Source organism: Tribolium castaneum, chromosome 2 (assembly GCF_031307605.1).
Source record: "Tribolium castaneum strain GA2 chromosome 2, icTriCast1.1, whole genome shotgun sequence".
In the NCBI taxonomy this organism is placed as follows: domain Eukaryota; kingdom Metazoa; phylum Arthropoda; class Insecta; order Coleoptera; family Tenebrionidae; genus Tribolium; species Tribolium castaneum.
The window spans coordinates 6,185,328-6,207,035 of NC_087395.1; the positions used below are offsets into that span (position 1 = coordinate 6,185,328).

Below are 21,708 nucleotides of genomic sequence, written 5' to 3' on the forward strand. Positions count from 1 at the left end.
GACACTTAAAAACAAATGGAGAAACTTTCAAATGCTTTGAAGTACCGTTGCTGGATTACTGTTGAGGTTATGTTTGACCTTGGTATGACTGTCAGGTTTAAAGTTGAAATTTGCATTAAAAAGGCCATAAAAGCCTCGAAGTGCCTTTTAGGGTAGTCATCGTCATGTTCCAATTGCATGCCCCCTCTCTGCCACATCAGTAAAATTTGTCACAAAAGTTTTAAGAAACGACTTTAAACAACAAAAACGGCCCTATTTTCATTATCAATGAGACATATCTCGCTGCATGCGGCACGACATAGGCCTCATAGACCAATCTCATGGTGAATGGTTTCCGCTGAGATCACTTTGAGAGGGTTTCACTGAGACTGACGTTGGCGGAAGGCTGAAACCTGCCTCGCGACAAGTCTTTGCACCAACATTTGAAAACGCTGTCAATAGCTTAAAATGATAAACTGTGTCAGTTTTTTTGTGTCTTTTGGGATTAGTCTTTGAGCCCTGTCGCGCCGCATGTAGCGAAGCAGATCTCATTGTGAATGGGTTCTCTAAGAAACAGTTTCAATGTACACCACAAGACATACACTGAGACGGCCTCATGCCTCATATCACGGCTTGTAATTGACAGCGTTTTATAGAATGATTTGGAATCATAATGCAGAGATTGTTGCGAGACAGGCAGGCAGGTCTCAAGCCTACTGCAGAAGTCGCTCTTAGTGAGACCATGTCTTAGAGATGCAAGACCAATTTAGACCATTTACACTGAGCTTGGTGCCCGAGACCTATGTCATGCAGGAAGCCAAACTTCATCGTGAATGGACCCTTTTCAATGGGGCTGTGCTTTTTGAATAAATTTGAAATGGCCTTTTTGAAAAAAGCAGTTGTCTCTCTTTTATTCATCTATTCAACACGTTTGTATTCGATGCACTTACACCAATTTCATTATGAGTGTCTTGATTATCAGGCAAGGGCAAAGTGGAATTGGGGGCAACCCAGAAATAAAAACACTTTAATTTCCTTTATTAGTAGGCTATATTTTTATACTACTCAGATAGAGACGTACAAAAATGTACACAAGAGTAAAAGTTGGTTTTTCGCAATATTTCACACTATTCTTCCACACGTCCACAGAAAAATCAGAAAGCGCTTCTTGTTATAAAGCCCTTATTATATTTTTCGACGATGGCTGAGACTTTGTGACGTATTTGTTAAACGTAAGTTTTCAAATACCCCATGCCAGTGCAAAGGAGTTATATTAACTTTACACCCATTCTGCTTGAAACAAGAGAAACAAGGAAATAACAACGAAAAAAGTGGACCCAAAAGGCTTCAGCTGCAAATTATAAACACTATCTGTGATTTTTTAAATAAATTTTTTAATAATTAATGAAAAACATGACAAAATTAAGCTTTTCGATTTCGTTTAGTTTGAATTTTATATGAAAATAGAAAAGTTAACCCTCTACACCAGAAAAGACAAAAACATAAAGGAAGTATCTGTAAATGTCGTGAACTTACTTTGAAGTAAACAGTGGGCTCCATCTATAACTCATAATTACTTGAACCGCAATTCCCATCATCAAAATGTGCAAAACTGCGATAAGTGAGGTTATGCAGTTATGCACTTTGTTTTCCAGTTTTTCACACAAAATATATCACAAAATGCACAAATCGTACAACCAGCGATAGTCAGTACTGTCAGTACGTCACAGCAGCTTTCTCCAGCACAATCACTGACTACAATTCTGTATTGTGCCATTCCCGTCTCATCATATAATCTGAGTAGTTGTTATATGACAAGTAATGTTTCTACCTTCAAAAATACTTGCGTAAATATGTTATTATCCCGTTAGTACACACTTTTAAAGCAGCCACTGGTTATATAGATTAAAATTATAACATTTCCTTTGTTATTGTGTTATTGTTTTCATCAGTCAGCTGTTAACTGTCATTTTCTAATGCTACCAATTTAAAAAATGTTCCTGTTATTAAAGCTCAAGGACACATAGACGCTGAATACACGTATAAATGTCAGAAAATTCAAATTTTTTATGTCCAAATAGAAATGTCCCGGACTGTATATTGCAGAGACGCGACCTCAATTTAAAGAGTCGCTTGAAGCCATCTCCAAAGTGACTGAAGGGATTAATGATAGCGCTATCACTTTTATTAAACATCTAACCGGCGAGGCGTTAAAAGATGACAAGAATAAAACTAAAACCAGGATTTTGTTCCGAGGTACGAATCAATCTTCGTCTACTTAGCGCAGATTTATAAACCTAGTCCAAGGTTAATTTCAAAATGGCATAAATTCAGAGAGTGGTTTTGGGAACAGGAAACAAACACGAAAAAATGAAATTTTGATTGAAACGCCACTGTTTGTTTTTGTTTATGTCTTTACATAAAACACGTAACCTTGACCGGTGGTGTTAGAAGGTATGGTGCTCCAACTCCCTTCATTTGTTTTAAACTGGAACGAACTGACGAGGTCGGGAACCATTTCATACAATGGCCATTAGATAGCGCTTTTTGAATTTAATTTAAAGGTATCCTTAGTACCGATTACATTTTGAACTTCAAAAATGCTTCAAATTTGATTTCAATGACAGTAGCATTTTGGCAGATAAGATTCAATTTACTGAAAAAAGGAAGATAGTGATACTATTACCGGTCTTTAACTGAGTGACGGGCACATCAAACTGATATTTTGTGATGGTTTGTGTTTTCAGTGGTACTTGTGTATGTAAAAATTTTGCAAAAAGTGGCTCCCAAAGACAAGTTCACACATTTACATACCTAAGAGACTCACACCCAACTGTAATTAAAAGACTGATTTTGCTAATTGTGTATTATACTTCTCATCTGTAGTTTTGATTAAAAATATTTCAGTTAAAATCATTGAAACAAGGCTGGTTCCTACATCCAAATGGGTTTGATTACAAAGTTTACTCGATGGTACATAGTTCAAAATCATTTTGTCTATGGTGTTAAGCGATATAATTACCTTGTTGTTTTTGGCGTTGCTGTATTCTAACACTTTCGAAAACTCAAGTGCAACTACCGTTTGTACAGATATCAATCACCTTATAATGCGTTCACAGTTGTTTTCGGGCCTCCGATATGAATTTATTTATGGTTATGATAGCTGATGTCTCTACTCAAAAGATTATTGTAGTGAAACCATTTTACTGCTAAATAAATCAATTTCCTTTTAAAGACCATACTTGTGATTCATTAACTAATATAATTCCTGGCACAGGTTCGTAGATAGTCGTAAACACCGTAAACAGCCTTAGACCACAGAATTTAATATGATGTGCCATTATGACGTAAATTTGAAAAATAGTCAAAAATTTGTAGAACAGCTCCATCTGCTGGACAATGTTCAAAAAAGTTCCCGACCTTGCCATGTTGCTAGCATTGCGTTCAGTTGACATTTTTATATGGGGAATTAAAGGGAGTTGTGACACCATATATCATACATCATCCCTTGACCTATCGTCCACACTTAAACAAGTGTGTTTATTTGTCCTTATTTTTTGCTTGAAATTTGTTAGAAAACTAATTGGTCGCTTTCAGGGGATTTGCTGGGCGGGGAGTTCGGCGACCAGGACATAATATTTCCCGACACGTACCAAGTGATTTTCAATGATGTTCCGAAAATCGACGGTCCTCCTAAGTGTGCCGAAGGCAACACTTTTTGTGAGGACTTTGATTCTTATCCTTACAACCACGTGAAAAACGTGCTTAAGCGCAAGCGGGTGCATACTGATTTATTCGGCAAGGACGAACCCCTCGATGAGCGCTACAGCATCACCAACAGAAACGGCGACTTCGAGGCGTTCATCTGCACGAGCATATCCAAAACGATTTTCCCCCGAGTTGGCATCAACAAAAACAACAAGTGGAAGGTCATAATCAATCAAGAGGAAGACGGATACATTCAAGGGATTAGGACGGAAATTTGCCGAAAGTAAAGGGTTGAAAGTTGATTTCTGTGTCGGTGACAGAGTGTTGCGGGGAAGGGGCGGCTTGTGACCTCATCGGCGACAGGGCGAACGGCTACATAACCAGCTGCAAGCAAAAATACATGTTGCGGAGGATGATGTCTTTATCTGAAAATGGGGATCCCGTCCCGGACACATTCCAGTTACCGTCAGCCTGCTGCTGCTCTTACAGGAAGGATCTGAGTTTTTTGTCCCGATTTGGCGCCGACGATGTTTCCTTAAGGTCGAAAGGGAACGGAAAATAAAATAAAGAATGTGATATAAGTTATGTGATTGAACTTTTTATTGTAAAAACGGCAGCGGGATTATTTATTGAATAAAATCATACAGAAGCAAACCACAACCAATGAACGAACCCTTCTCCCCACCTCTGGCCGAAACCCTAAACCCTTTCAACTTTCCTAATCACTTATTTACGATTCTATTCAACATTATTCTTCGTGGCTGCAAACGTCGAATGTGGGTGAAGTGTGTTTTCGTCTGTGTTTATTTTATGACTATGGAAGTGGTTAGTTATTTCTTTTCTCTTTTTCTGGATTTTCTTATAGTTTTTTTAGTCAGTATTCAAGCAAGTCCAGCCTGGCAGAGTAAGATTTATCGCCTTGAAAATGAAAATTTAATTATTTTTTATGGCAGGAAACAATCACATCGTTTTTCCGAACTCGCCAGAAGAGCATGAAACTTTCATTGCTCCAAAGTGTAGCGGTAACAAAACATTTTGTGAGGACGTCGGACATTACCCCAAAAATAAATTTAGCGTAATATTAGAAAACACCACATACGGGGAAGATTATTTCATGCCGCAAAGCACCGCCGAGGAAGAATCTATCAAAAATCGATTGTACGGAGTAACTGAATATTACATCTGCAATTCTCACGTCCAAACGCAATATCCCAAAGTGGCGCAAAACGTCAGAAACGAGTGGAAATATGTTTACAATTTTGATAACTACAAGCAAGGCGTAAGGACAGAAGAATGTGTGTAAGTGCATGAAGTGATTACGATTTCTACTTTCTTATTAGAGCTGAAACAGCTTGCAGATCATTCCAGGGAACGCCGCGGGAAGTTAGGACGAAGTGTATGCAAAAGTACAGCGATATGTTGCTGTTGGTTGCCGATGAATACGGAAAACCTGTGTGGGATTTATTCTGGTTTCCTTCCGCCTGTGTCTGTGCATACGAACCAATTATTAATTTTAACCGAGTTTAGGAGAGTTTGCTGACAACTAATTTTCCTTAAATTGCGATCAATAGACGTGTCTTTGAAGCTGAAATGTTATACCATTTCCCGGTACAATAAAACTTTGATTCTATACATTCGTTTTTTTTTTCCACCTTTTCTAATGAAATAAAAGTAAACATGAGTTTTGATGTCAGGGCGACCTGTAATTTCTTGTGAAAGAATTTCGTAGTCGAATACCCTTCGGAGCCGGTCTCCTGCTGTTAGTGAAAATGATGGTCAAGGTGGTGGACGGTAAGTATCATTAACTCTTAATCTTTTGCTGTTAGTGTCAGATGTACCTGTTCAGAAGACAGTACACAACCTTCAGTGGCAGTGGAAGAAATGTGGGTTTTTGTGTTGGTTTTTGCCGTTTTCAAAGAGGTAGGAATATATCTTGTGAAGCGCTGTGTGATTAAGCTGTTACAAGTTTGATTAATAAATTGATTTTTAGTTGGGCATTCAAGCCATGTCATTTAATCCAGCCAAGATGGGTAAGTTTAGCAAGCGTTAATCAGTGTAAACTAATCTCAGAGAATATAACAGAATAACACAAAGTTTTTTAATGAAGACACTCTAATTTTTTCTCTCATTCGTTTTCTAATTGTGTAATTTTAAACTGGTTTTAATGAGGAAAGAAGTAGTAAATTCGTAGTTTTAGATGATCGCAAGGGTTTGACCTTTCCGGATTCGAGTGAAATTGGGGGTGATTTTTTGTACGAGACGGTGGTCCCCAACTGCCAAAATCACACGTACTGTGAACACTTGGACCGCTACCCTAAAGAACTATTTTCCAAAATATTAAAAAGCCGCGAAAAGGAGTTTTCTCGGTACTTTCAGAGTATGGCAGTAATAGAGCCCATTATGAGTAGGAACCAAGACACTTCCTGTATTTGTGCATCACGCAAAAGTATTATATACTCAAAAGCGGCATATAATATAAAAAATAATCTGAAATTTATCTACAACTTCGATGGATACAAACAAGGAGTGTCCGTAGAGGTCTGCGTGATGTAAGTTTTTTAAATTCTATTGTGAATAAGGACGGACTTTAGTACGTGTTTTAGAAAAAATCAAATGTGCAAATTTTACGAGAAGGTTAGAAAGTTAAAAACAAGGTGTCGACAAAAGTTCGTCGAAAAATTGTTACTGACGGCTGATGAAAATGGAAGACCGTACGCTGATAGGTACAGATTTCCATCAGCTTGTGTCTGTTCGTACAAGATAATTAGCTCTAATGTGTTTTTTACTTAAAGTTGGGGTAAGTTTCGTAATTTAAATTTTGTTTCACCTACTAACTCATTTTTAGTAACTGCAGAGTAATACATTTACTTTGTGGAGAAGTGAACTGAGACGATTTTATCCCTGTAATTATCGCAGTATTAGGTGGAAGAAAACGATAGGTATTAATCACAATTTAGTGAATCCCAGCTAATAATTCTTGAAAAGTAATTACGTGTGATTTGTGTGATTATGACGAATTGTAGGTACGTAAGTTATTGTGGACTAATGTGTGTTTTTATAATTAAATTTTAGCAATTTTAGTCCGGACGTTAGTCAAGTTTTTATTTATTGTTACAAGCTTTACCAGTGTCTGAAACTGTTTAAGCATTTTATGAAATATTATGTTAGAACTAGCTTAAGCATTAAAAATGTACAAACAGACGAAAAGTATTGTAGTATTGTAAATTTATGTGTACTATAAACTGTAATTAATAAAGCTGTTGATGTTCGAATGAACTTATTTTATGTGGGAAAATGAATAAAATTTGTTGCAAACAGGAAAGCTATTAATAACTGAAACTTAAATGAATTTCCTTCAGTTTTGTTTGAGGAACGGTGTGGTCTGATGTGCGTCCGTGATGCTGAGTTATTTGTATTTGAAATAAGAAGCCTCTAATTTAATAGTAATAGGTGAGTTGGTTAAATTCAACCAAAACGTAGTGTGGGCTCTTCTTGCACCTTTATTGTAACAAAAAAATTCCACATATCTCACTCTTAATACTTTAATTAATTGCTGTTGTGGCACAAACCAATTGTTAGATATAGTATTTAAATAATGCTTGAGGAAATAAGAATTTTGTTAAATTTTGTCCTGCAACGGTTTGTTAAATCTTACATTGTGCGTGCAGAAATCTTCAAGTCGTAAAAACGATCTTATGTTGATTTAAAGAGTTTATAGCTGCAAAATATACATTTCTTCGATTTATTGCTTGACTTGTTATTTCTGGAGGAAAGTGACGGCAAAAGCAAATAGCATTGATACAAACCATTTTTTATTTGTTAACAGATTCAAGTTTGGTACAAGCTTGGGTGTAAAATAAATTTTTCTATAAGTTTAGTAGTAAATTAATTAACTAGTGGCATACTAAAACCAAATAAATACGGTTATTTATTATGTATTGCTTTTATTTTAACAAAACCTAAAGCAATTTCAGTTACAACTTTAAATACTTTATTCGCGGTAAATATTATATTAAATCAACAGGTGTAATAAAATCGCTGAATTTGAATGAACCATTGTTTTTGATGTTGCTGTTGCAGACTGTTTATTGAATGTTACTTTGAAGTAATTACATAAATTAGATTCATTGGGCATTAATTATATGATATTTGAATGGACACTAATTAAATTCACTGAGTCAGTATAGGGAGAATAAAAACGTTTCTGAAATATTTGTCTGAATGAAATTAAATCGATTAAATATTTGCGTATCAATCAAGCCAGGGATCGCGTTTATTTTTAAGGAGTTTTAAAAATTCTGATGCATCTTCTCTGTTATGCTTTACACAGTTTCGTGGATCTTCCTTGAAGGAGATTGATGTGGCCAGTGAAATCCATCTCTGCGTCACTTCTTAGCGCAAACCCTTTACAATTTGTTGGAAGTTAAACTGATCCTGCAAGCTACAGATACCTCCCTTGAATAACTTTAGGAAAATGCGACTTTCTCTCAGATTTTCTTTAATTAGCAGATTACATAGTTTATGAACGTGATGTAATCATGGCCAGAAGTTCCAACAGTGGAGCCGTTCCATCTATAATTATGTAAAATCGATGCTTTGGGATGATTACCAACTCTAGGGTACCTTAAATGGCATTGTTAGAGCGAAAAAGCGGTTAATTGCTTTTAAATGAAACCGTAAAAGGAGGAAAAATGTTCCTGGCCCTAAAGACAGGTTTAAACGCGGCATAAAACTTGAATGAACGTTACTTAAATATTTACCAAATGCATTCTAATTTCATTTGAATTTTTAAATATTTACTCCGAATTTCAAAACTATATTTTTCTTGTGGCGATAGGTAAGTTATCCAGATGCTCGTTATAAACAAAATCTGTGTCATATTCGTTTTATAGCCATCCTACTAACATTCATTGTTAAAATATTGTTTCAGTTTGAATAGGTACAGCTGTAATTGTAGTCGAGTTTTGGTAAACAAAATGAGCAAAGTAAACACGCAGTTTTTATTTAAAAAATGCTGTAAAAATAAAATCGCAATTTATTCCTGGATTAAGTGCTCAGTATTTTTAGATACTCCGATAATAATATAACTAAATCAACTTTCTAAGTAGATAACGAATGGGGGGACAACACAACACAACCTTGACCTTGAGTTTGACCCCGCCCATTTTCCCTCTCTTTCTTTCAAGGTCACTCGTTCTCTCTCTTTCTTACTTTTTCAAGGCCAACCCCTCCACTTCCCCCCACCACTTCAAGGCCAAGGCATTATTGGACCTTGATGTTTTCAAGGTCAAGGCCATTCATGTTACTCCCCACTTTTGCAAGGCCAACAACTCCTCACTCATTCAAGATGAATCGCGCAATTGTCCTTACTCATTTTCCACCCCAAACTGTATAAAAGTTAATGTGTTGTGTTGTGTAACACAGTTCTTGTGTATATCTACAATAACAAGCAATTCTTAAAAAATGGAACCCATCAGAAAAAGTTCTATTTTTAATACTCCTGGTAAGTTTAATATTTTTTTAGTAGTTTAGTTGGAAATAATTTTTTTTCAGAGGATATCATAGTTTGTCCATACGACAAAAACCACATTCTTCTTTGGTTTCGGCTCGAAAGGCACATTTGGAAGTGCCATCGGGCCGATAAAGAAAAGCAAAGGGCCTCAAGTAAAGTGATGGTGCAAGAAGAAGAGGAGAACTGGGATCATTTTAATGAGCCCAGCTACCTCGACTTCCTGAGGAGTAAAAAGAATCATAATGCCTTAAATTAAAGAAGTAAGTTTTATTGTTCTTTTTCAACAGTAATTTATTGTGAATTTTTTAGGGCCGGGGTTCTTTCGTAGAGAATAGTGTAGTTTAGCTAAGTAGTAGTCGTAGTAAAATATAAATATTATATTATTGTATAAAAAAATAAAAGTTGTAAAAAAAAAGCTACATGTTTTTATGTACACCTATTTCAACCTACTAATACAAGTAAGTGTGACCAGCAAGCAGAGTCGCTCCCTGTTTCAAGACCACTCATTCCCTCTTTATCTTTGATGTTTTCATCTCACTTTTTCTCATTATTTCACTTTTTCAAGGCCACAATATTGGTGCATTTTCATTCAAGGTTAAAAAGTGGGGGTATAGTTAATATATAGAATTTAGTACAAGTTTGATAGCAGTCAGTACTGATTTAATCCTCCGAGAAATAAGAATATAAAAAAGTGCATATATCTGTGTTAATGTCTAAGAGTATTCGCTGCTGGGTCATGGATGTATTGAATCGAATCGCTCGATGCGGACAGAAGCCCATTTTAAAAGCTGGTGAGCTAGAGTTGAACACAAGATTCCGCATACATAATATTAGACGCACAAAGTCTCTGTTCGGAAATTCAGTGCTTGTTGAGTTGGACAATTATGCAGTGTTTCTGCCGAGAAGAATAAGTGATTATTTGACTGAGGAGAAATTTGATGAGTTATTACGAGATCCACGTCCACTATATTTAATATATTTGGGAAAAGAAGATGCTAGAAACCCGACATCTGCACATTGTTTTGAGTTTCAACGTGTTGATGATGAAATATTAGGTGAGTGAACATAATGTAAAATGGAGGATGAAAAGAAATTAAAGAAATGTATATTTCATTTACAGTTAACGAGGGTGCCGAAGAGTAGGATGAAATTATCGGAAAAAGACTTATGTGTGTGAAGTAGTGTGCGTTTTGTGCTAGTGATAGTTTCTTAAAATAAATAAATAAATAAAAAATCATGTGTCTAGACGATGGACAATATGAAAAAAGTTTATACGAGTGTTTTGATAAAAGACTGTTATCATATAAGAACTGGGTACATTCATACCCATCTCCATGGAGTTTAGCAAAAGCGGGATTGTTTTATATTCAAATATCTGATTGTACCCAGTGTTTTGTTTGTGGAGTAATAATTTCACGAAGGGAAAAAAGTGATGATGCGTTTATGGAGCATAAAAAACATTCTCCAAAATGTGGATATGTGAAATTGCTTTCCACAGACAAAACTACAATTCAGAAATTCAAATTAGTTACTAAAAATAGCATTGTTGTAGTTTTATTTTTTATAGTATTTGTATTCATATATTATTTATGTGCATAGGTAATGTGATGCAGACTTGTTAACCTTGATCAGTGTCGGGCGCGCGTCAAAGGCAAAGGTTTCAAGAGGCGTTTTGATTTAATTAGTTTATAATTAAATAAGTGGTAGAATAATATGGAGGATTTATAATAGATTTAAGGATATTTAATGTACTACCTATAATATTGATGAAATAAAGTGTTTTAATCGATTCCTTTTAGTTTATTTTATTAAAAAACAATTCATAATAATAATTATCTATGTAATATCCGATGAATTAATCCAAGAGTTATGAGTTTTATCCATTCCACTCCACTTGACGAATAAACGGTTACCTTTCTTTCGTAAAACTTTCTCAACGAGATATACATTCGGATATTTAACTTTTTGTAATTCTTCAGTGTAGAAACCTCCTCGTATTGTTTCTCCAGAAACATCTTGTAGCAAATAAGTTCTAGGATTAGTATTTTGAATCTTCGAAACTGTAAATACTTCATTACTCCAATTTGGGGTGTACCCTTTCTTAAAAAGATGTCGATGTTTACTAATTCGAACAAAATCACCAACTTTAAATTTGGGTTTATAAATGTCCATTGTTTTAAGATGACTATAAACTTGATCCAAAACTTTGCGTTCGTTTTTCTTATTTATTGAAATCGGTTTTAAACTAGTAGTCCTATGTCTGGTATTATTGTATTTTTTTATTATGCCAGGTAAAATGTTTATCCAGTTGTAGTGACCTTGCACCGAAAATTCTTTATACATCATTCCCTTGATTGTTCGATTCACGCGCTCGACGACATTACTTTTTAAATTCGAATAAGAACTGTAGTGATTAATTTTGTATTTATTCATTAATTGTTGAAAATGTTTATTGTAAAACTCCTTTCCCAGATCTGTTTGAATGTTTTTAGGAACGTTACGTCGAGTTTTTAAAATTTCACTAATTGCATTTACAACACTTAAAGCCGACTTATTCTTTAATGGAACAGCCCATACAAATTTAGAAAAAACATTGATAACCATTAAGATATACTTAAAGCCTTTATTGACGCGTGAATATGGTATCATTTCAACCAGATCGAGTTGCAATAAATCATTTAAACCTTTCACTATCACACGTCGTCTTTTAAAGTTCACTCTCGCCGGTGCATGTAGTTCATTAACAACTTGACGCTTAATATTTAAATCACTACGCTTCATGGTGGATTGGTACTTTTAAAACTATTTCTATATATATCGGTTTAGCTTCTGATGTTTTGGGTCCATATTTAAATGATAGTTTGTCACCTTCATGTAAAATTTGACCAATTAAATTCGTAGTTTGTTTCGAATTAATTAATGCAATCCACCCGCTCGATGGACTACCATGTACAGACGTAATCGTTGCTTCTTTTAATGGGAAAATATAATTCGTACCAATATTAAATAATACAAAAAGTTTTTTAGCTGGATCCAGTGTCCCAAAGAGTGAGATTGTGGTATATGAGAAAGATTTGACACGTTGTAAAGTTGTCCGAATTCTGTGTTCACTAATGTGTTCACCAAATTTATCTAATGTCATATTCTTGTCTATTGAATGAATAAAGTATGTAGAAATACTAACTATAAAATATAATGTGTTTGCAATATATACAAGTCGTCTCTAAATTATTAACGAATTATTTTCGATTCACGCAATTCTGTTATGATGCGATTGATTTCATTCATATGATTATTATTACCAGCTACTGTCGATGATAATAAAAGACGTAGTCTATTTACGAGTGTGTTGGGATTTTTGTAGGGAACAAATTCTAAATTTTTATCTGTTAAAGCCAATGTGCGAAGAATACCACCACCCTTAACTCTTTTTGATATTGGTTGGATACTACTTGTCGGAGTTGATTGTTCATGACCTTGAGCCTGCAATCGTTGTATTGCAGGTATGTTGCGAAGTCGCGGATACTGTTTACGTGCTGGTGGTACGAGAATTGAAAGACTACTACAGCGGCTTCGTTGCTGGACAGGAGTCGATTGACCTTGATCGGCATCAAGGCTTTCTTCAGTATCACTGTAAAATGGCGGCGACTGAGATGCACGGTGTTCCTGAAGCGGTAGTGGCTGTCTCGAGAAATGTCGAATAATTGTTTTATATTTGTTCCCTACATTACCCAGAATTTGTGCATTTGGTTTATAGTTTTTTCTGTCTGCATTGGTTCGAATGACAATATTTCGATAAGTTTCTAAATCTGATTGAGTATAATTAGTTGGATTTTTTTTAAATAATAATTCATATAATCCAGGTGTATCAGGATAAGCTACATTTTGAACGATTACATGATCGTCTTTGAAATCAATTTCAGAATTGCCAATAAAAAATTTATTTGCCTCGGTTCCATGTCTCACACCATATTGATGATCAAATTTGTTTTCTGTGTCAATAATCATATCTTCAATGTACTGTCGAGGTAAACCGGTCCATTGTTTAAGAAAATGGCGAAATGCATCGGTTTTTGACAAATTTATTAATGTTTCTTGCAACTTTCCAATGGTCACGTTCTTGAGTGACTCTCCCTCCTCTCTGGGTGTGCTAGCAGCCGCATGTTGTCGCATTAAACTGAATCGTGGATCGAGCGATGTAGTACTACGGCTTGTAGTCGTTGACTCAAAAAGTCGCTTCGCCTCCGGTTGCTTGACCTCATGATGAATTGATATTTTTTCCTGTTTTGGGACAACTTCGCGTTCATGTTTAATTTCAGAAATTAAACTTTTTATTGGATCGGTTAGAGGTTGAATGTGGGTTGCGAAACGTCTTTGCGAACTTGCAATGTGTGAAGATAATGATCGTACTTTTTGTTTAACGTGTCGTCTTGCCTTATCCAGCTCTAAAGCTAAACGTTTATCCATGTCGATCGTCGACTAATAAATAAATCTTTGACAAACATTTACATTTATATTTTAATGAACTGATCAAAACCGTTACGATAACGCCCATTGTCTTGTTCAGCATCCTTATCAATAGTAATAAATCCATACGGTTTTTGCCAACACTGTGAACACATTTTCTGAAAGGTTTCAAATGACATATCTGTACCAACGTGATCATTAAAAATATGTTTTAAATTTAATACATCCTGAGGAAAGATAATTATGAAATTAGCATTATCACGAATTAATTGTTTCTGAATGGAAGAATACGTTTGGCTAATAAATATACAATCGATATTATAATGCCTACCAAAGCAAAAATAATCACGTATTATATTTTGGTTACAAGTTACTACATCATCAAATATTATTATGGAATAGGGTTTGATTTCTTTAGGAGGAGGAATTTCGGCACCATCTTCATATTCATAGTAACCGACTTTATCGAGAGGTGCCAGAACCGATTTTAAAAATTGATATTTTGGTTGTTGTAGGGTTTTTGAAAATAAGTAAATGTCTGTGAAGCGTAATCCATTAGGATGCAGCAAAAGACTTAATATCACATTTGTTTTTCCACATCCAGAACGTCCAACCACTAGTCCTCTTTTTACACTATTATTGAGTAAAGTATTATGTTTAGGAAAGTGTTGATAGGGTACACAAACTGAATAGTCGTGATTAGAAATTTTTAATAAATCTTTTTGTTGCACAAGTTTCATTGTTGACTTACAAAATACAAATAAAAATACTTTACACATTACATCAATTATAAATACATAATAATAATAATAATAACTATGTAGTATAAATAAATGGTTACATATCGTTACATATCTACAATAAGGTAAAATTCAATCAGTGGGTTCCACATATTTTTGCAATTCTCTAATTAGAGAATCTAAATTTCGATCTCTATCAATATCGTAATGTCCCCAGGCTAATGTGTCAATTGAATTACCTAAAATGTATCGTTTATCATCGAAATTAGACAGTGCTATTTTATTCCTTAATTCGGTATACATATTATGTAAATAAGATTTGAAAACGTTCATAACACAGAAAACTGATGAAGATGAAGGATTTGTTGCAATTGCCCGATATTGTAACAGTGTTAGAGATTTATCAATTACATGTTTACTTACACCTTTAGCCTTTTTAATTAAATCATTCACTGTTTGCACACAATATGCTTTGGCACCGGTGCCATAAAGTAGTACAATTGGTACACCAGCATACTCATCTTTCATTTTACCGATAATAGACACAGTTTTAGGAATATCATGAATATTATTCTCGGGATAATTTGAAGTATCAAACCGATCAATATTCTGCTTAATATCATTATATACGTTTTCCGTATAAATTTCTAAAATTAATGAATCCGTATCCGTATACAAAAGCTGTACATTATTTCCATACTTAACTTTAAGGAAATTATAAAAAAAGTCACACATTAAAGTTTTTGAAATTTCCAATATACTGAATCCTACATAAATAGGTTTATCATACGTTACTTGAACTTTATTCATTTCTATTGCAACTAAATTTTCAGTAAAAATAGAACAATTTTTAAATTGTGGTTTGGCTATCCATGTCTCTGCTCCATACTTGTGACCGTTCTTTTTCCAATGTGTAGCCAGTTTAATATCTACCCGATTATCGACATTTTCCATGGTTTTTCCATACACACTATTATTCATGAGTTTAAATAAATCTTTTTCAAACTTATTTTTAGTCTGATTTCGTAATTTCGTATTTAAATCAATATATGGTTTGAGCCATGACGATTGATTGAATTTTAGTACTCTATGAATTTTTGTCAATTCTAGTCCATTTTGTAGAGCTTGTTTTAAATTTCGATAGTGTATTATGTAGTTTGTTTTAGCACATAGATTTGGAATGAGTTTAGCACATTTTCCGTTTGGTGGAATTAAATTTTCAGGTAGAAATGGCATATCATTATGAGAGTTGTGTAAATGATGAGGATAAGAGATATCTACTTCAAGGACATAACCTTCAGGTGTGGTATCAGTCAAATCCATAATACTAAGTGAATTAATTTCGTCTTGCGTTAGCCAAGTAAATCCACCTAAAGGGAGTACTTCACTCATAGCCCAACCATAGAGATTTGTTGCATCGAGGTATAAAATGTATGATGTCGGTTTCGAAGGGTCATAATTTGGAAGAAATTTATTATTTGCTTGAGCCGCTCGTTTAACACATGTACTAACTCCCCCACGAATCCCTTTTTTGAAAAAATGCAACATATCTATATCAGTCAATAATTCTAATTTTACATGGGTAAATTTAAGCATAGCATTCCAACTAAGAGATGGTGCTGTCACGTAATGTGCTGGATCAAGTTCATAATGCTTAAGGCACATGTTTCGAAAATTCTCAAAGACATCAGCTAATAGCAAAATATCACTTTTTAAATAGAGATCAGAATATTCGCCTAGAGTCTGACAATGGAATGTATTCCATACGGTATTAGCTCGTTGATAATCATCTTCAGAAATATGCTCATCGCGAAGTTTATCGTAAAAATCAATTTTTTGTGGTAATTCCGTGGGATCTAATTTAGAAAAATCATCGATAAATGAATATGGAAAAACCCCTTTCTGTCTAATTAACTGAAATTCTCTGTCAACGGGAAAGTATCGTTTTACTTCCATACATTGAGCATCATCCAAGGCTGCTGCCAGTTTTTCTAATGAACATGCCAAAAACTGAAAACTATCTATAAAACGCAAGTGTAAGTGCTCCTTGACTATTCGATTGTTTGAATTTAGATATTCGCCTACACAAATTTTTTTCGAAAATGTAATATATTTCTCTTTAGTTTTACCAAGAATATTAATTTCACTTTCTTCAAGGGCCAACTCTTTAATGAATAAGTGACTATCATAATTTGTTAAATTATGAAATACTATCGGAATAAAATTAGGAATTTGAAAATTCAAGTTACAATTACTGTGCGCGGCGGACCTATAACGACCCGTTAAATGACAGTGATCTTTTACTTTAATATCATTCTGTTGAAAAGGTTTTTGACAAATATGACATTCCGTTGCTGTAAGATAATCAAACTCTTCTTGAATAGTTAATGGAAGCATTGGTTGTACAATACTTAAATACTTTTTATAAATCTCTATCAAATCTATTTCTAATGCTGTAATAAAGTCAACCACAGATGACTGTCCTCGAAAACTTTGGAATTTAGATCGTTATATGAACATTTAATGTAATATGCACATGAATATGGTTGATGGAGAAAAGTTTTTATCGAAAATGATTGATTTGGATTTGGTGCAACTGTACTCATAGGTTTCAATAAACATTCGAAATCAGCATAAACAATAAATGGAATAGTCATTTTATGATGATAATTTTGAAATTCTAATACATTAGCGGGAACATTATAACCAAATCTATTTGTTATTAATTCATTATTTAGGATTCTAGCATAAAGTTTTCCACAATCAGTCGAAGAATGTCTATCTAATAAAGCTTGGGTTGTGAAATATTGTAGACATCCATCACAGAAAAATTTTGAATGATGATGTTTTGAGAGTTGGGAAGATACTAAACGTGGCAAATTAGTTATTGTACAGTAATGTTGATTACCATCGTTATCACTCAACAATAATAAATTTATGTGTACCGGTTTCTTAAAGTTTGTAAAATATAATGGTCCCACAATTTCAAATTTTACCTTATTGTTTACATAAAGTAATTCAAGTCCGTAAACATTAATAGAGACATTATTTTGACTTTCAAATTTTGCAATACTATCCAGTTTTACAGGAAATTCAATACCTTGGAAATTAAAAAGTGTCGACCAATGTGGATATGAACTGGGCAAATGTTCTGGTCCCATAGGTAGACACACTGCTGCTACGACACTCCAACCAAAACAATGAATATCCTGATTTTGAACATTAACTATTGCCCTCTTCATTTTCACGCTTGGCGGTAGTGGGATATACGATGAAGCTTTCAATGGATTGTAATAGTTTACATTTAATTCTAAATGTAAGATTTTCACAAGTGTCCAGCCTAAAACAAAGAAGCAAAAAAAAATTGTATTATAAAGATTTTTACAATATATAACTACCTGAATCTCGTTCCAAAAAATCCATCATTTTTTGACTAATAACTTCTTGAAAGTCATGCAACATATTCCTAATATTCGTGCCTAAAGTGACAATTCTGTTAGTAGTATTGAAAGATTTTACATCAAATATATTTTTTGACTCAATGGTATACAATCTAAATAATTCCAAATTTATTTTGATTGTACTAAATTTTTCAATTTGTGAAACAATAAGTCTAAGTAATTTATTGTGAATTTTATCCATAAATTCATTTAAATCGATATAATGGCCCTCATCACAAATCCTATATGAAGCGATGCGTGATTTAAATGCACTGCTGAGTGCAAACACCCCATCCTCCAAGGGAGTACTTTGACAATTATTTCTATGCTGTCTACTTCTCTCATGGGCCGTAATAAGCTTTGGAGCAATTTCTTGATTACATGTAACGCACATATAATTGTTGCTAGCTAGAAAAGAAAAATAATTGAAAATAGAGTACCTATTAGTTAAAACTTACCAGTTGAATGACATATTTTCTGTTTCTTGGCGGCCGGTCCTCCATTTTCCTGTTTTTTGACCACTTGACAATAGAGCTTTTCGTGGCGTAGTCGTGATTGACGGGTTGTAAATTGTTTATTACAGTTTTCACAGTGATGCATTTTCTTATGAAAATATAAATCAATAAATTAAACAGGTTACTAACAAAGTTTAATTATAAATTTGCTGCCTTCTGTTACTATCTTTGAATGACTTTTATTTATACTATATAAATATATATTTTTTTGTGTTCAGAGATAGGTATCCAGCAAGACCTCGAGGAGGAGCAGCATGCTTGCCATCGTGTTGTAGGTAGTATGATGTTAAAATTTGGAAAATCGCGTCCGAATTAAATGTACTTGATATGAGTGTGGGATGGAAATAGGATTTATTAATATTAATTATTAATATTAACATCATTAATATTAATATTAATATTATAATTATTAATAATTAATATTAATGGCGACTTTCGCGAACGTCTACGAGGCTTTCTAGGGCGCCGACGCCTCCTTGATCGTGAGTGAGGGGGAGTGGGTGGAATGATGTCTTCGTCGTCGTCATCGTCTCCACCCTCCACCCTATTCTCAATCCTATTATTTATTTGCCCTAGAATGGGTGACAATTGAGAGGGTTGAATGATGTCATTTTCAACATCCATCTCTTCACCCTGCCTCCTCTCTTCAACCCACGGCTCTGCCAGTGCGTCAATGACAGATGGTTGTTGCATGTCATTGACGCCCTGTGATAATATTATGGGTGACGGTGGTGGTGATGGTTGTGGTGACCGAATGATGTTATTTTCGGCCTCTACCACCACCAATCTCTCTGGCAGAACATCATTTTCCTCAATAATCGGTGAATTGGGTTGAGGGGGATGTTCAACGTTACCATTGATAATGTTTTCCACCTCAACCCAAGGCTCCGATAAAGCGTCAATGATGTCCTGCGATATTATCATAGGGGGTTGAGTTAATATCGCGGGTGCCGCTTCAGGAGATGTTAGTGTAACGGGGCGGGTAAACACTGGCTCAACGAAGGGGCTTTGTGGTGGTAGTGGTGGACTGGGAGAGATTGGGGGTTCTTCCACCACCACCACCATATCATTATCAAATACATTTAACTCATCGGTAATCGAATTATTGATGGGACAAGTTCCTTCATCCACAACCGGATTGAACGCCGCCTCGTCTTCGTTAATAAACTGGTCTATTAAGGTCAACGAGATGTCGTCCGAATAATCATTTTCAATACCATGTTGAGCCAGGTATTGCGTGAATGGTAAAGAAAACGATAATTCACTATCAGATTGTGATGAAGGAATAACCATAGAATCATCATCATCCTCATCAACGATTTGAACAATATTAGCAACAGCGTGATTAGCTAATTGCTTCTCTTTCACACTTAACTGACTACATTCAATCACATCCTCTTCAAGACAATCTTCCCTCAAAGATTGATTTAAAGACGACTTGGCAAATTGTTCAAATTGTGTCTCATCATTTTTGATTAATTTTGAATTAGCAGGTCTAATAATTACATCAGAAACGATATTGATTCTAGGTTTATCCCTATTAAAACCACTACGGTTTTGATAGGGATTTGCAACTTTTCCCTTCAATACTTTAAATAATAACTTTGATGACTGGTTACTTACAGTTGTCCTAGTTGAGGGACCGGGACACTGACAACACTCGTCACCATGAGTGCACGGTTTAAAATTAGCAAAATAATTTGAACACATTATTTCGTACACAGACTACCTGTACAACACAGAATGAATTTCTGCATGCACTCTCTGCACATTTATAAATTGTTAAAAGCTCCCGTCAAGGTCAACTTCTTTGTATGCACTTACTGCAACTACATTGGTGTATTCCATCAAGGTTAACATATAGACACAAAAAAATGTAAAAAGAAGACCTATGTAGACAGGATGGAGTGTAACCGCCTGTTTCAAGGACATCGTTAACCTGTTTAATTTATTGAAAAAATGAGAAAAATCACTCATATCCACTGCAATAATCAACTCTTTTTTTATAAATAAAATGAATTTTTTTGGGTGGTGTATAAGGATTATTGAAAGTGTAAGGGAGTGGTAAATATTATGAAAAAAATACAAATGTTTATAAATATATAACATTTATTTATAAATCCTACAATTAATTAATTCAATTAATATTCCATATCATTACAAAAAATATTTTTTGAAGAGTTTGTATTTTCAAAGTTGCTTCTCGATGATTGTTGATAATCATTATTAGTATTATGGGATAAAGTTGAATCAAAATAATTCCCATTTCCGCAATCAAAACTCCTCCAAGAATATTCACGATGTGGAAGACATCTTCGTAAATGTCGTCGAAGATGTTTTACTTTCAGGCGATGTCCTGGATTATTACGACACGTTATCCAACTCTCTTGATCCATGATTACTAATAGACTGATGAGTTGAGATTATTTACACAATGTTTTGTACACTTTCAACGAAATGTTTGTTTTAAAAAAAATACATTATGTAGACTGCAATATGCTTTATCGTTCAGATGGTACATGCATTTAACTTTATCGGCGTGTAATGTTGGTTGTTGTGGAAATTCAATAACTTGTTTATGTGTATATTTTTTCAAAAATTCGGCTTTTTCTTTTCCTTTTACGTAAATTTTGTCAACATCCTTCAACACATTGTTTATAACTTGTACGTGTTTCCAATATGGAATATGTCCCATATTCCAGTCAATACAATGATAATTCTTCATTAACCATTTTACTTGTTTTTCATGTTGAGGATTCAAAAGTTGTGAAGGGAAAGGGGGTTGAAAAACATAGTGTGCGAGTTTGTCTCCTCTTAAAGCAGCCAGTTCTTTAACTATAAACTTTTTTCCAATTTTGTAACCTTGAACGTCTATAATCACTTCGTTCTCCATTACTATTAATATTAATTTAGACTTGTTTTACAGATTTTGTCAACGGTGTATATGTAAAGGCTCGATCACTAATGACTAATGCATATGCGGTGGTTCCCTCACTTATACCGGTGTCTGTATCAAATTCAATTCTCAGTGCAATAGACTGTGTTTGTAAACCAGTTTTTTGCATTGAACAATCAATTATGATTAGTGGATAACTGTCGAAAAACTGTGTAGGTGTAATGTGTGTTTCTTTTTTATCTGTATAATAGTATCGGGATCTAAAGTTTGTAAACATTTCATATAATATACCGAAATGGTGTTTTTTATATGAAATATTTAAATTTTCATACGGATATCGTTCATTATTTAGAAATACTCTCATATTGGTTATATCGCCTCTATCAAATTTACTCATATTTTTATCAAGTTGTCCTTCTCTATTGCTTTGAAGGCCAAAGATAATATAACG

The 21,708-nt window shown here is 34.3% G+C and overlaps 2 protein-coding genes and 3 long non-coding RNA genes across 8 annotated transcripts; 4 read left to right on the plus strand and 1 right to left on the minus strand.

Annotated features, from left to right (window-relative positions):
* Positions 1-4,175, plus strand: LOC135265285 (protein spaetzle-like). The gene is made up of 2 exons (XM_064354608.1): positions 1-82; positions 3,577-4,175. The coding sequence occupies exons 1-2, from the start codon at positions 16-18 to the stop codon at positions 3,972-3,974; spliced, it is 465 nt and encodes a 154-aa protein (XP_064210678.1). The 5' UTR covers positions 1-15; the 3' UTR covers positions 3,975-4,175.
* Positions 4,176-4,246: 71 nt separating this feature from the next.
* LOC135265286 (uncharacterized) lies at positions 4,247-5,319 on the plus strand. Its single transcript, XR_010332881.1, has 3 exons — positions 4,247-4,591; positions 4,641-4,986; positions 5,028-5,319. It is a non-coding gene; the product is annotated as an uncharacterized LOC135265286 (long non-coding RNA).
* A 170-nt stretch (positions 5,320-5,489) lies between these two features.
* LOC135265284 (uncharacterized) lies at positions 5,490-9,583 on the plus strand. 4 transcript variants are annotated; one of them, XM_064354604.1, is made up of 7 exons: positions 5,490-5,607; positions 5,678-5,717; positions 5,885-6,236; positions 6,291-6,710; positions 6,760-9,190; positions 9,241-9,459; positions 9,509-9,583. In XM_064354604.1, the coding sequence occupies exons 1-4, from the start codon at positions 5,569-5,571 to the stop codon at positions 6,475-6,477; spliced, it is 618 nt and encodes a 205-aa protein (XP_064210674.1). In that variant the 5' UTR covers positions 5,490-5,568; the 3' UTR covers positions 6,478-6,710; positions 6,760-9,190; positions 9,241-9,459; positions 9,509-9,583. The 4 variants fall into 4 exon arrangements, with proteins under 4 accessions (XP_064210674.1, XP_064210675.1, XP_064210672.1 ...); XM_064354605.1 differs by having other exon boundaries at positions 6,291-6,706; XM_064354603.1 differs by having other exon boundaries at positions 5,492-5,607; positions 6,291-6,484; positions 6,533-9,190.
* A 23-nt stretch (positions 9,584-9,606) lies between these two features.
* Positions 9,607-10,988, plus strand: LOC135265289 (uncharacterized). The gene is made up of 2 exons (XR_010332885.1): positions 9,607-10,254; positions 10,320-10,988. It is a non-coding gene; the product is annotated as an uncharacterized LOC135265289 (long non-coding RNA).
* A 3,371-nt stretch (positions 10,989-14,359) lies between these two features.
* LOC135265287 (uncharacterized) lies at positions 14,360-18,612 on the minus strand. Its single transcript, XR_010332882.1, has 3 exons — positions 18,305-18,612; positions 17,805-18,254; positions 14,360-17,746 (listed from the first exon to the last, which is right to left on the minus strand). It is a non-coding gene; the product is annotated as an uncharacterized LOC135265287 (long non-coding RNA).
* Positions 18,613-21,708: the final 3,096 nt, after the last annotated feature.

What these genes read in the sequence shown, in the direction of transcription:
- LOC135265285 (XM_064354608.1), top strand. Translation starts at nt 16, where the DNA reads ATGGAGAAACTTTCAAATGCTTTGAAGTACCGTTGCTGGATTACTGTT. An exon ending in TGAGGTTATGTTTGACCTTG is followed by an intron (nt 83 to 3,576) that starts GTATGACTGTCA and finishes GGTCGCTTTCAG; the next exon opens with GGGATTTGCTGGGCGGGGAG.
- LOC135265284 (XM_064354602.1), top strand. Translation starts at nt 5,569, where the DNA reads ATGTGGGTTTTTGTGTTGGTTTTTGCCGTTTTCAAAGAG. An exon ending in TTTTTGCCGTTTTCAAAGAG is followed by an intron (nt 5,608 to 5,677) that starts GTAGGAATATAT and finishes ATTGATTTTTAG; the next exon opens with TTGGGCATTCAAGCCATGTC. An exon ending in TCCGTAGAGGTCTGCGTGAT is followed by an intron (nt 6,237 to 6,290) that starts GTAAGTTTTTTA and finishes TACGTGTTTTAG; the next exon opens with AAAAAATCAAATGTGCAAAT.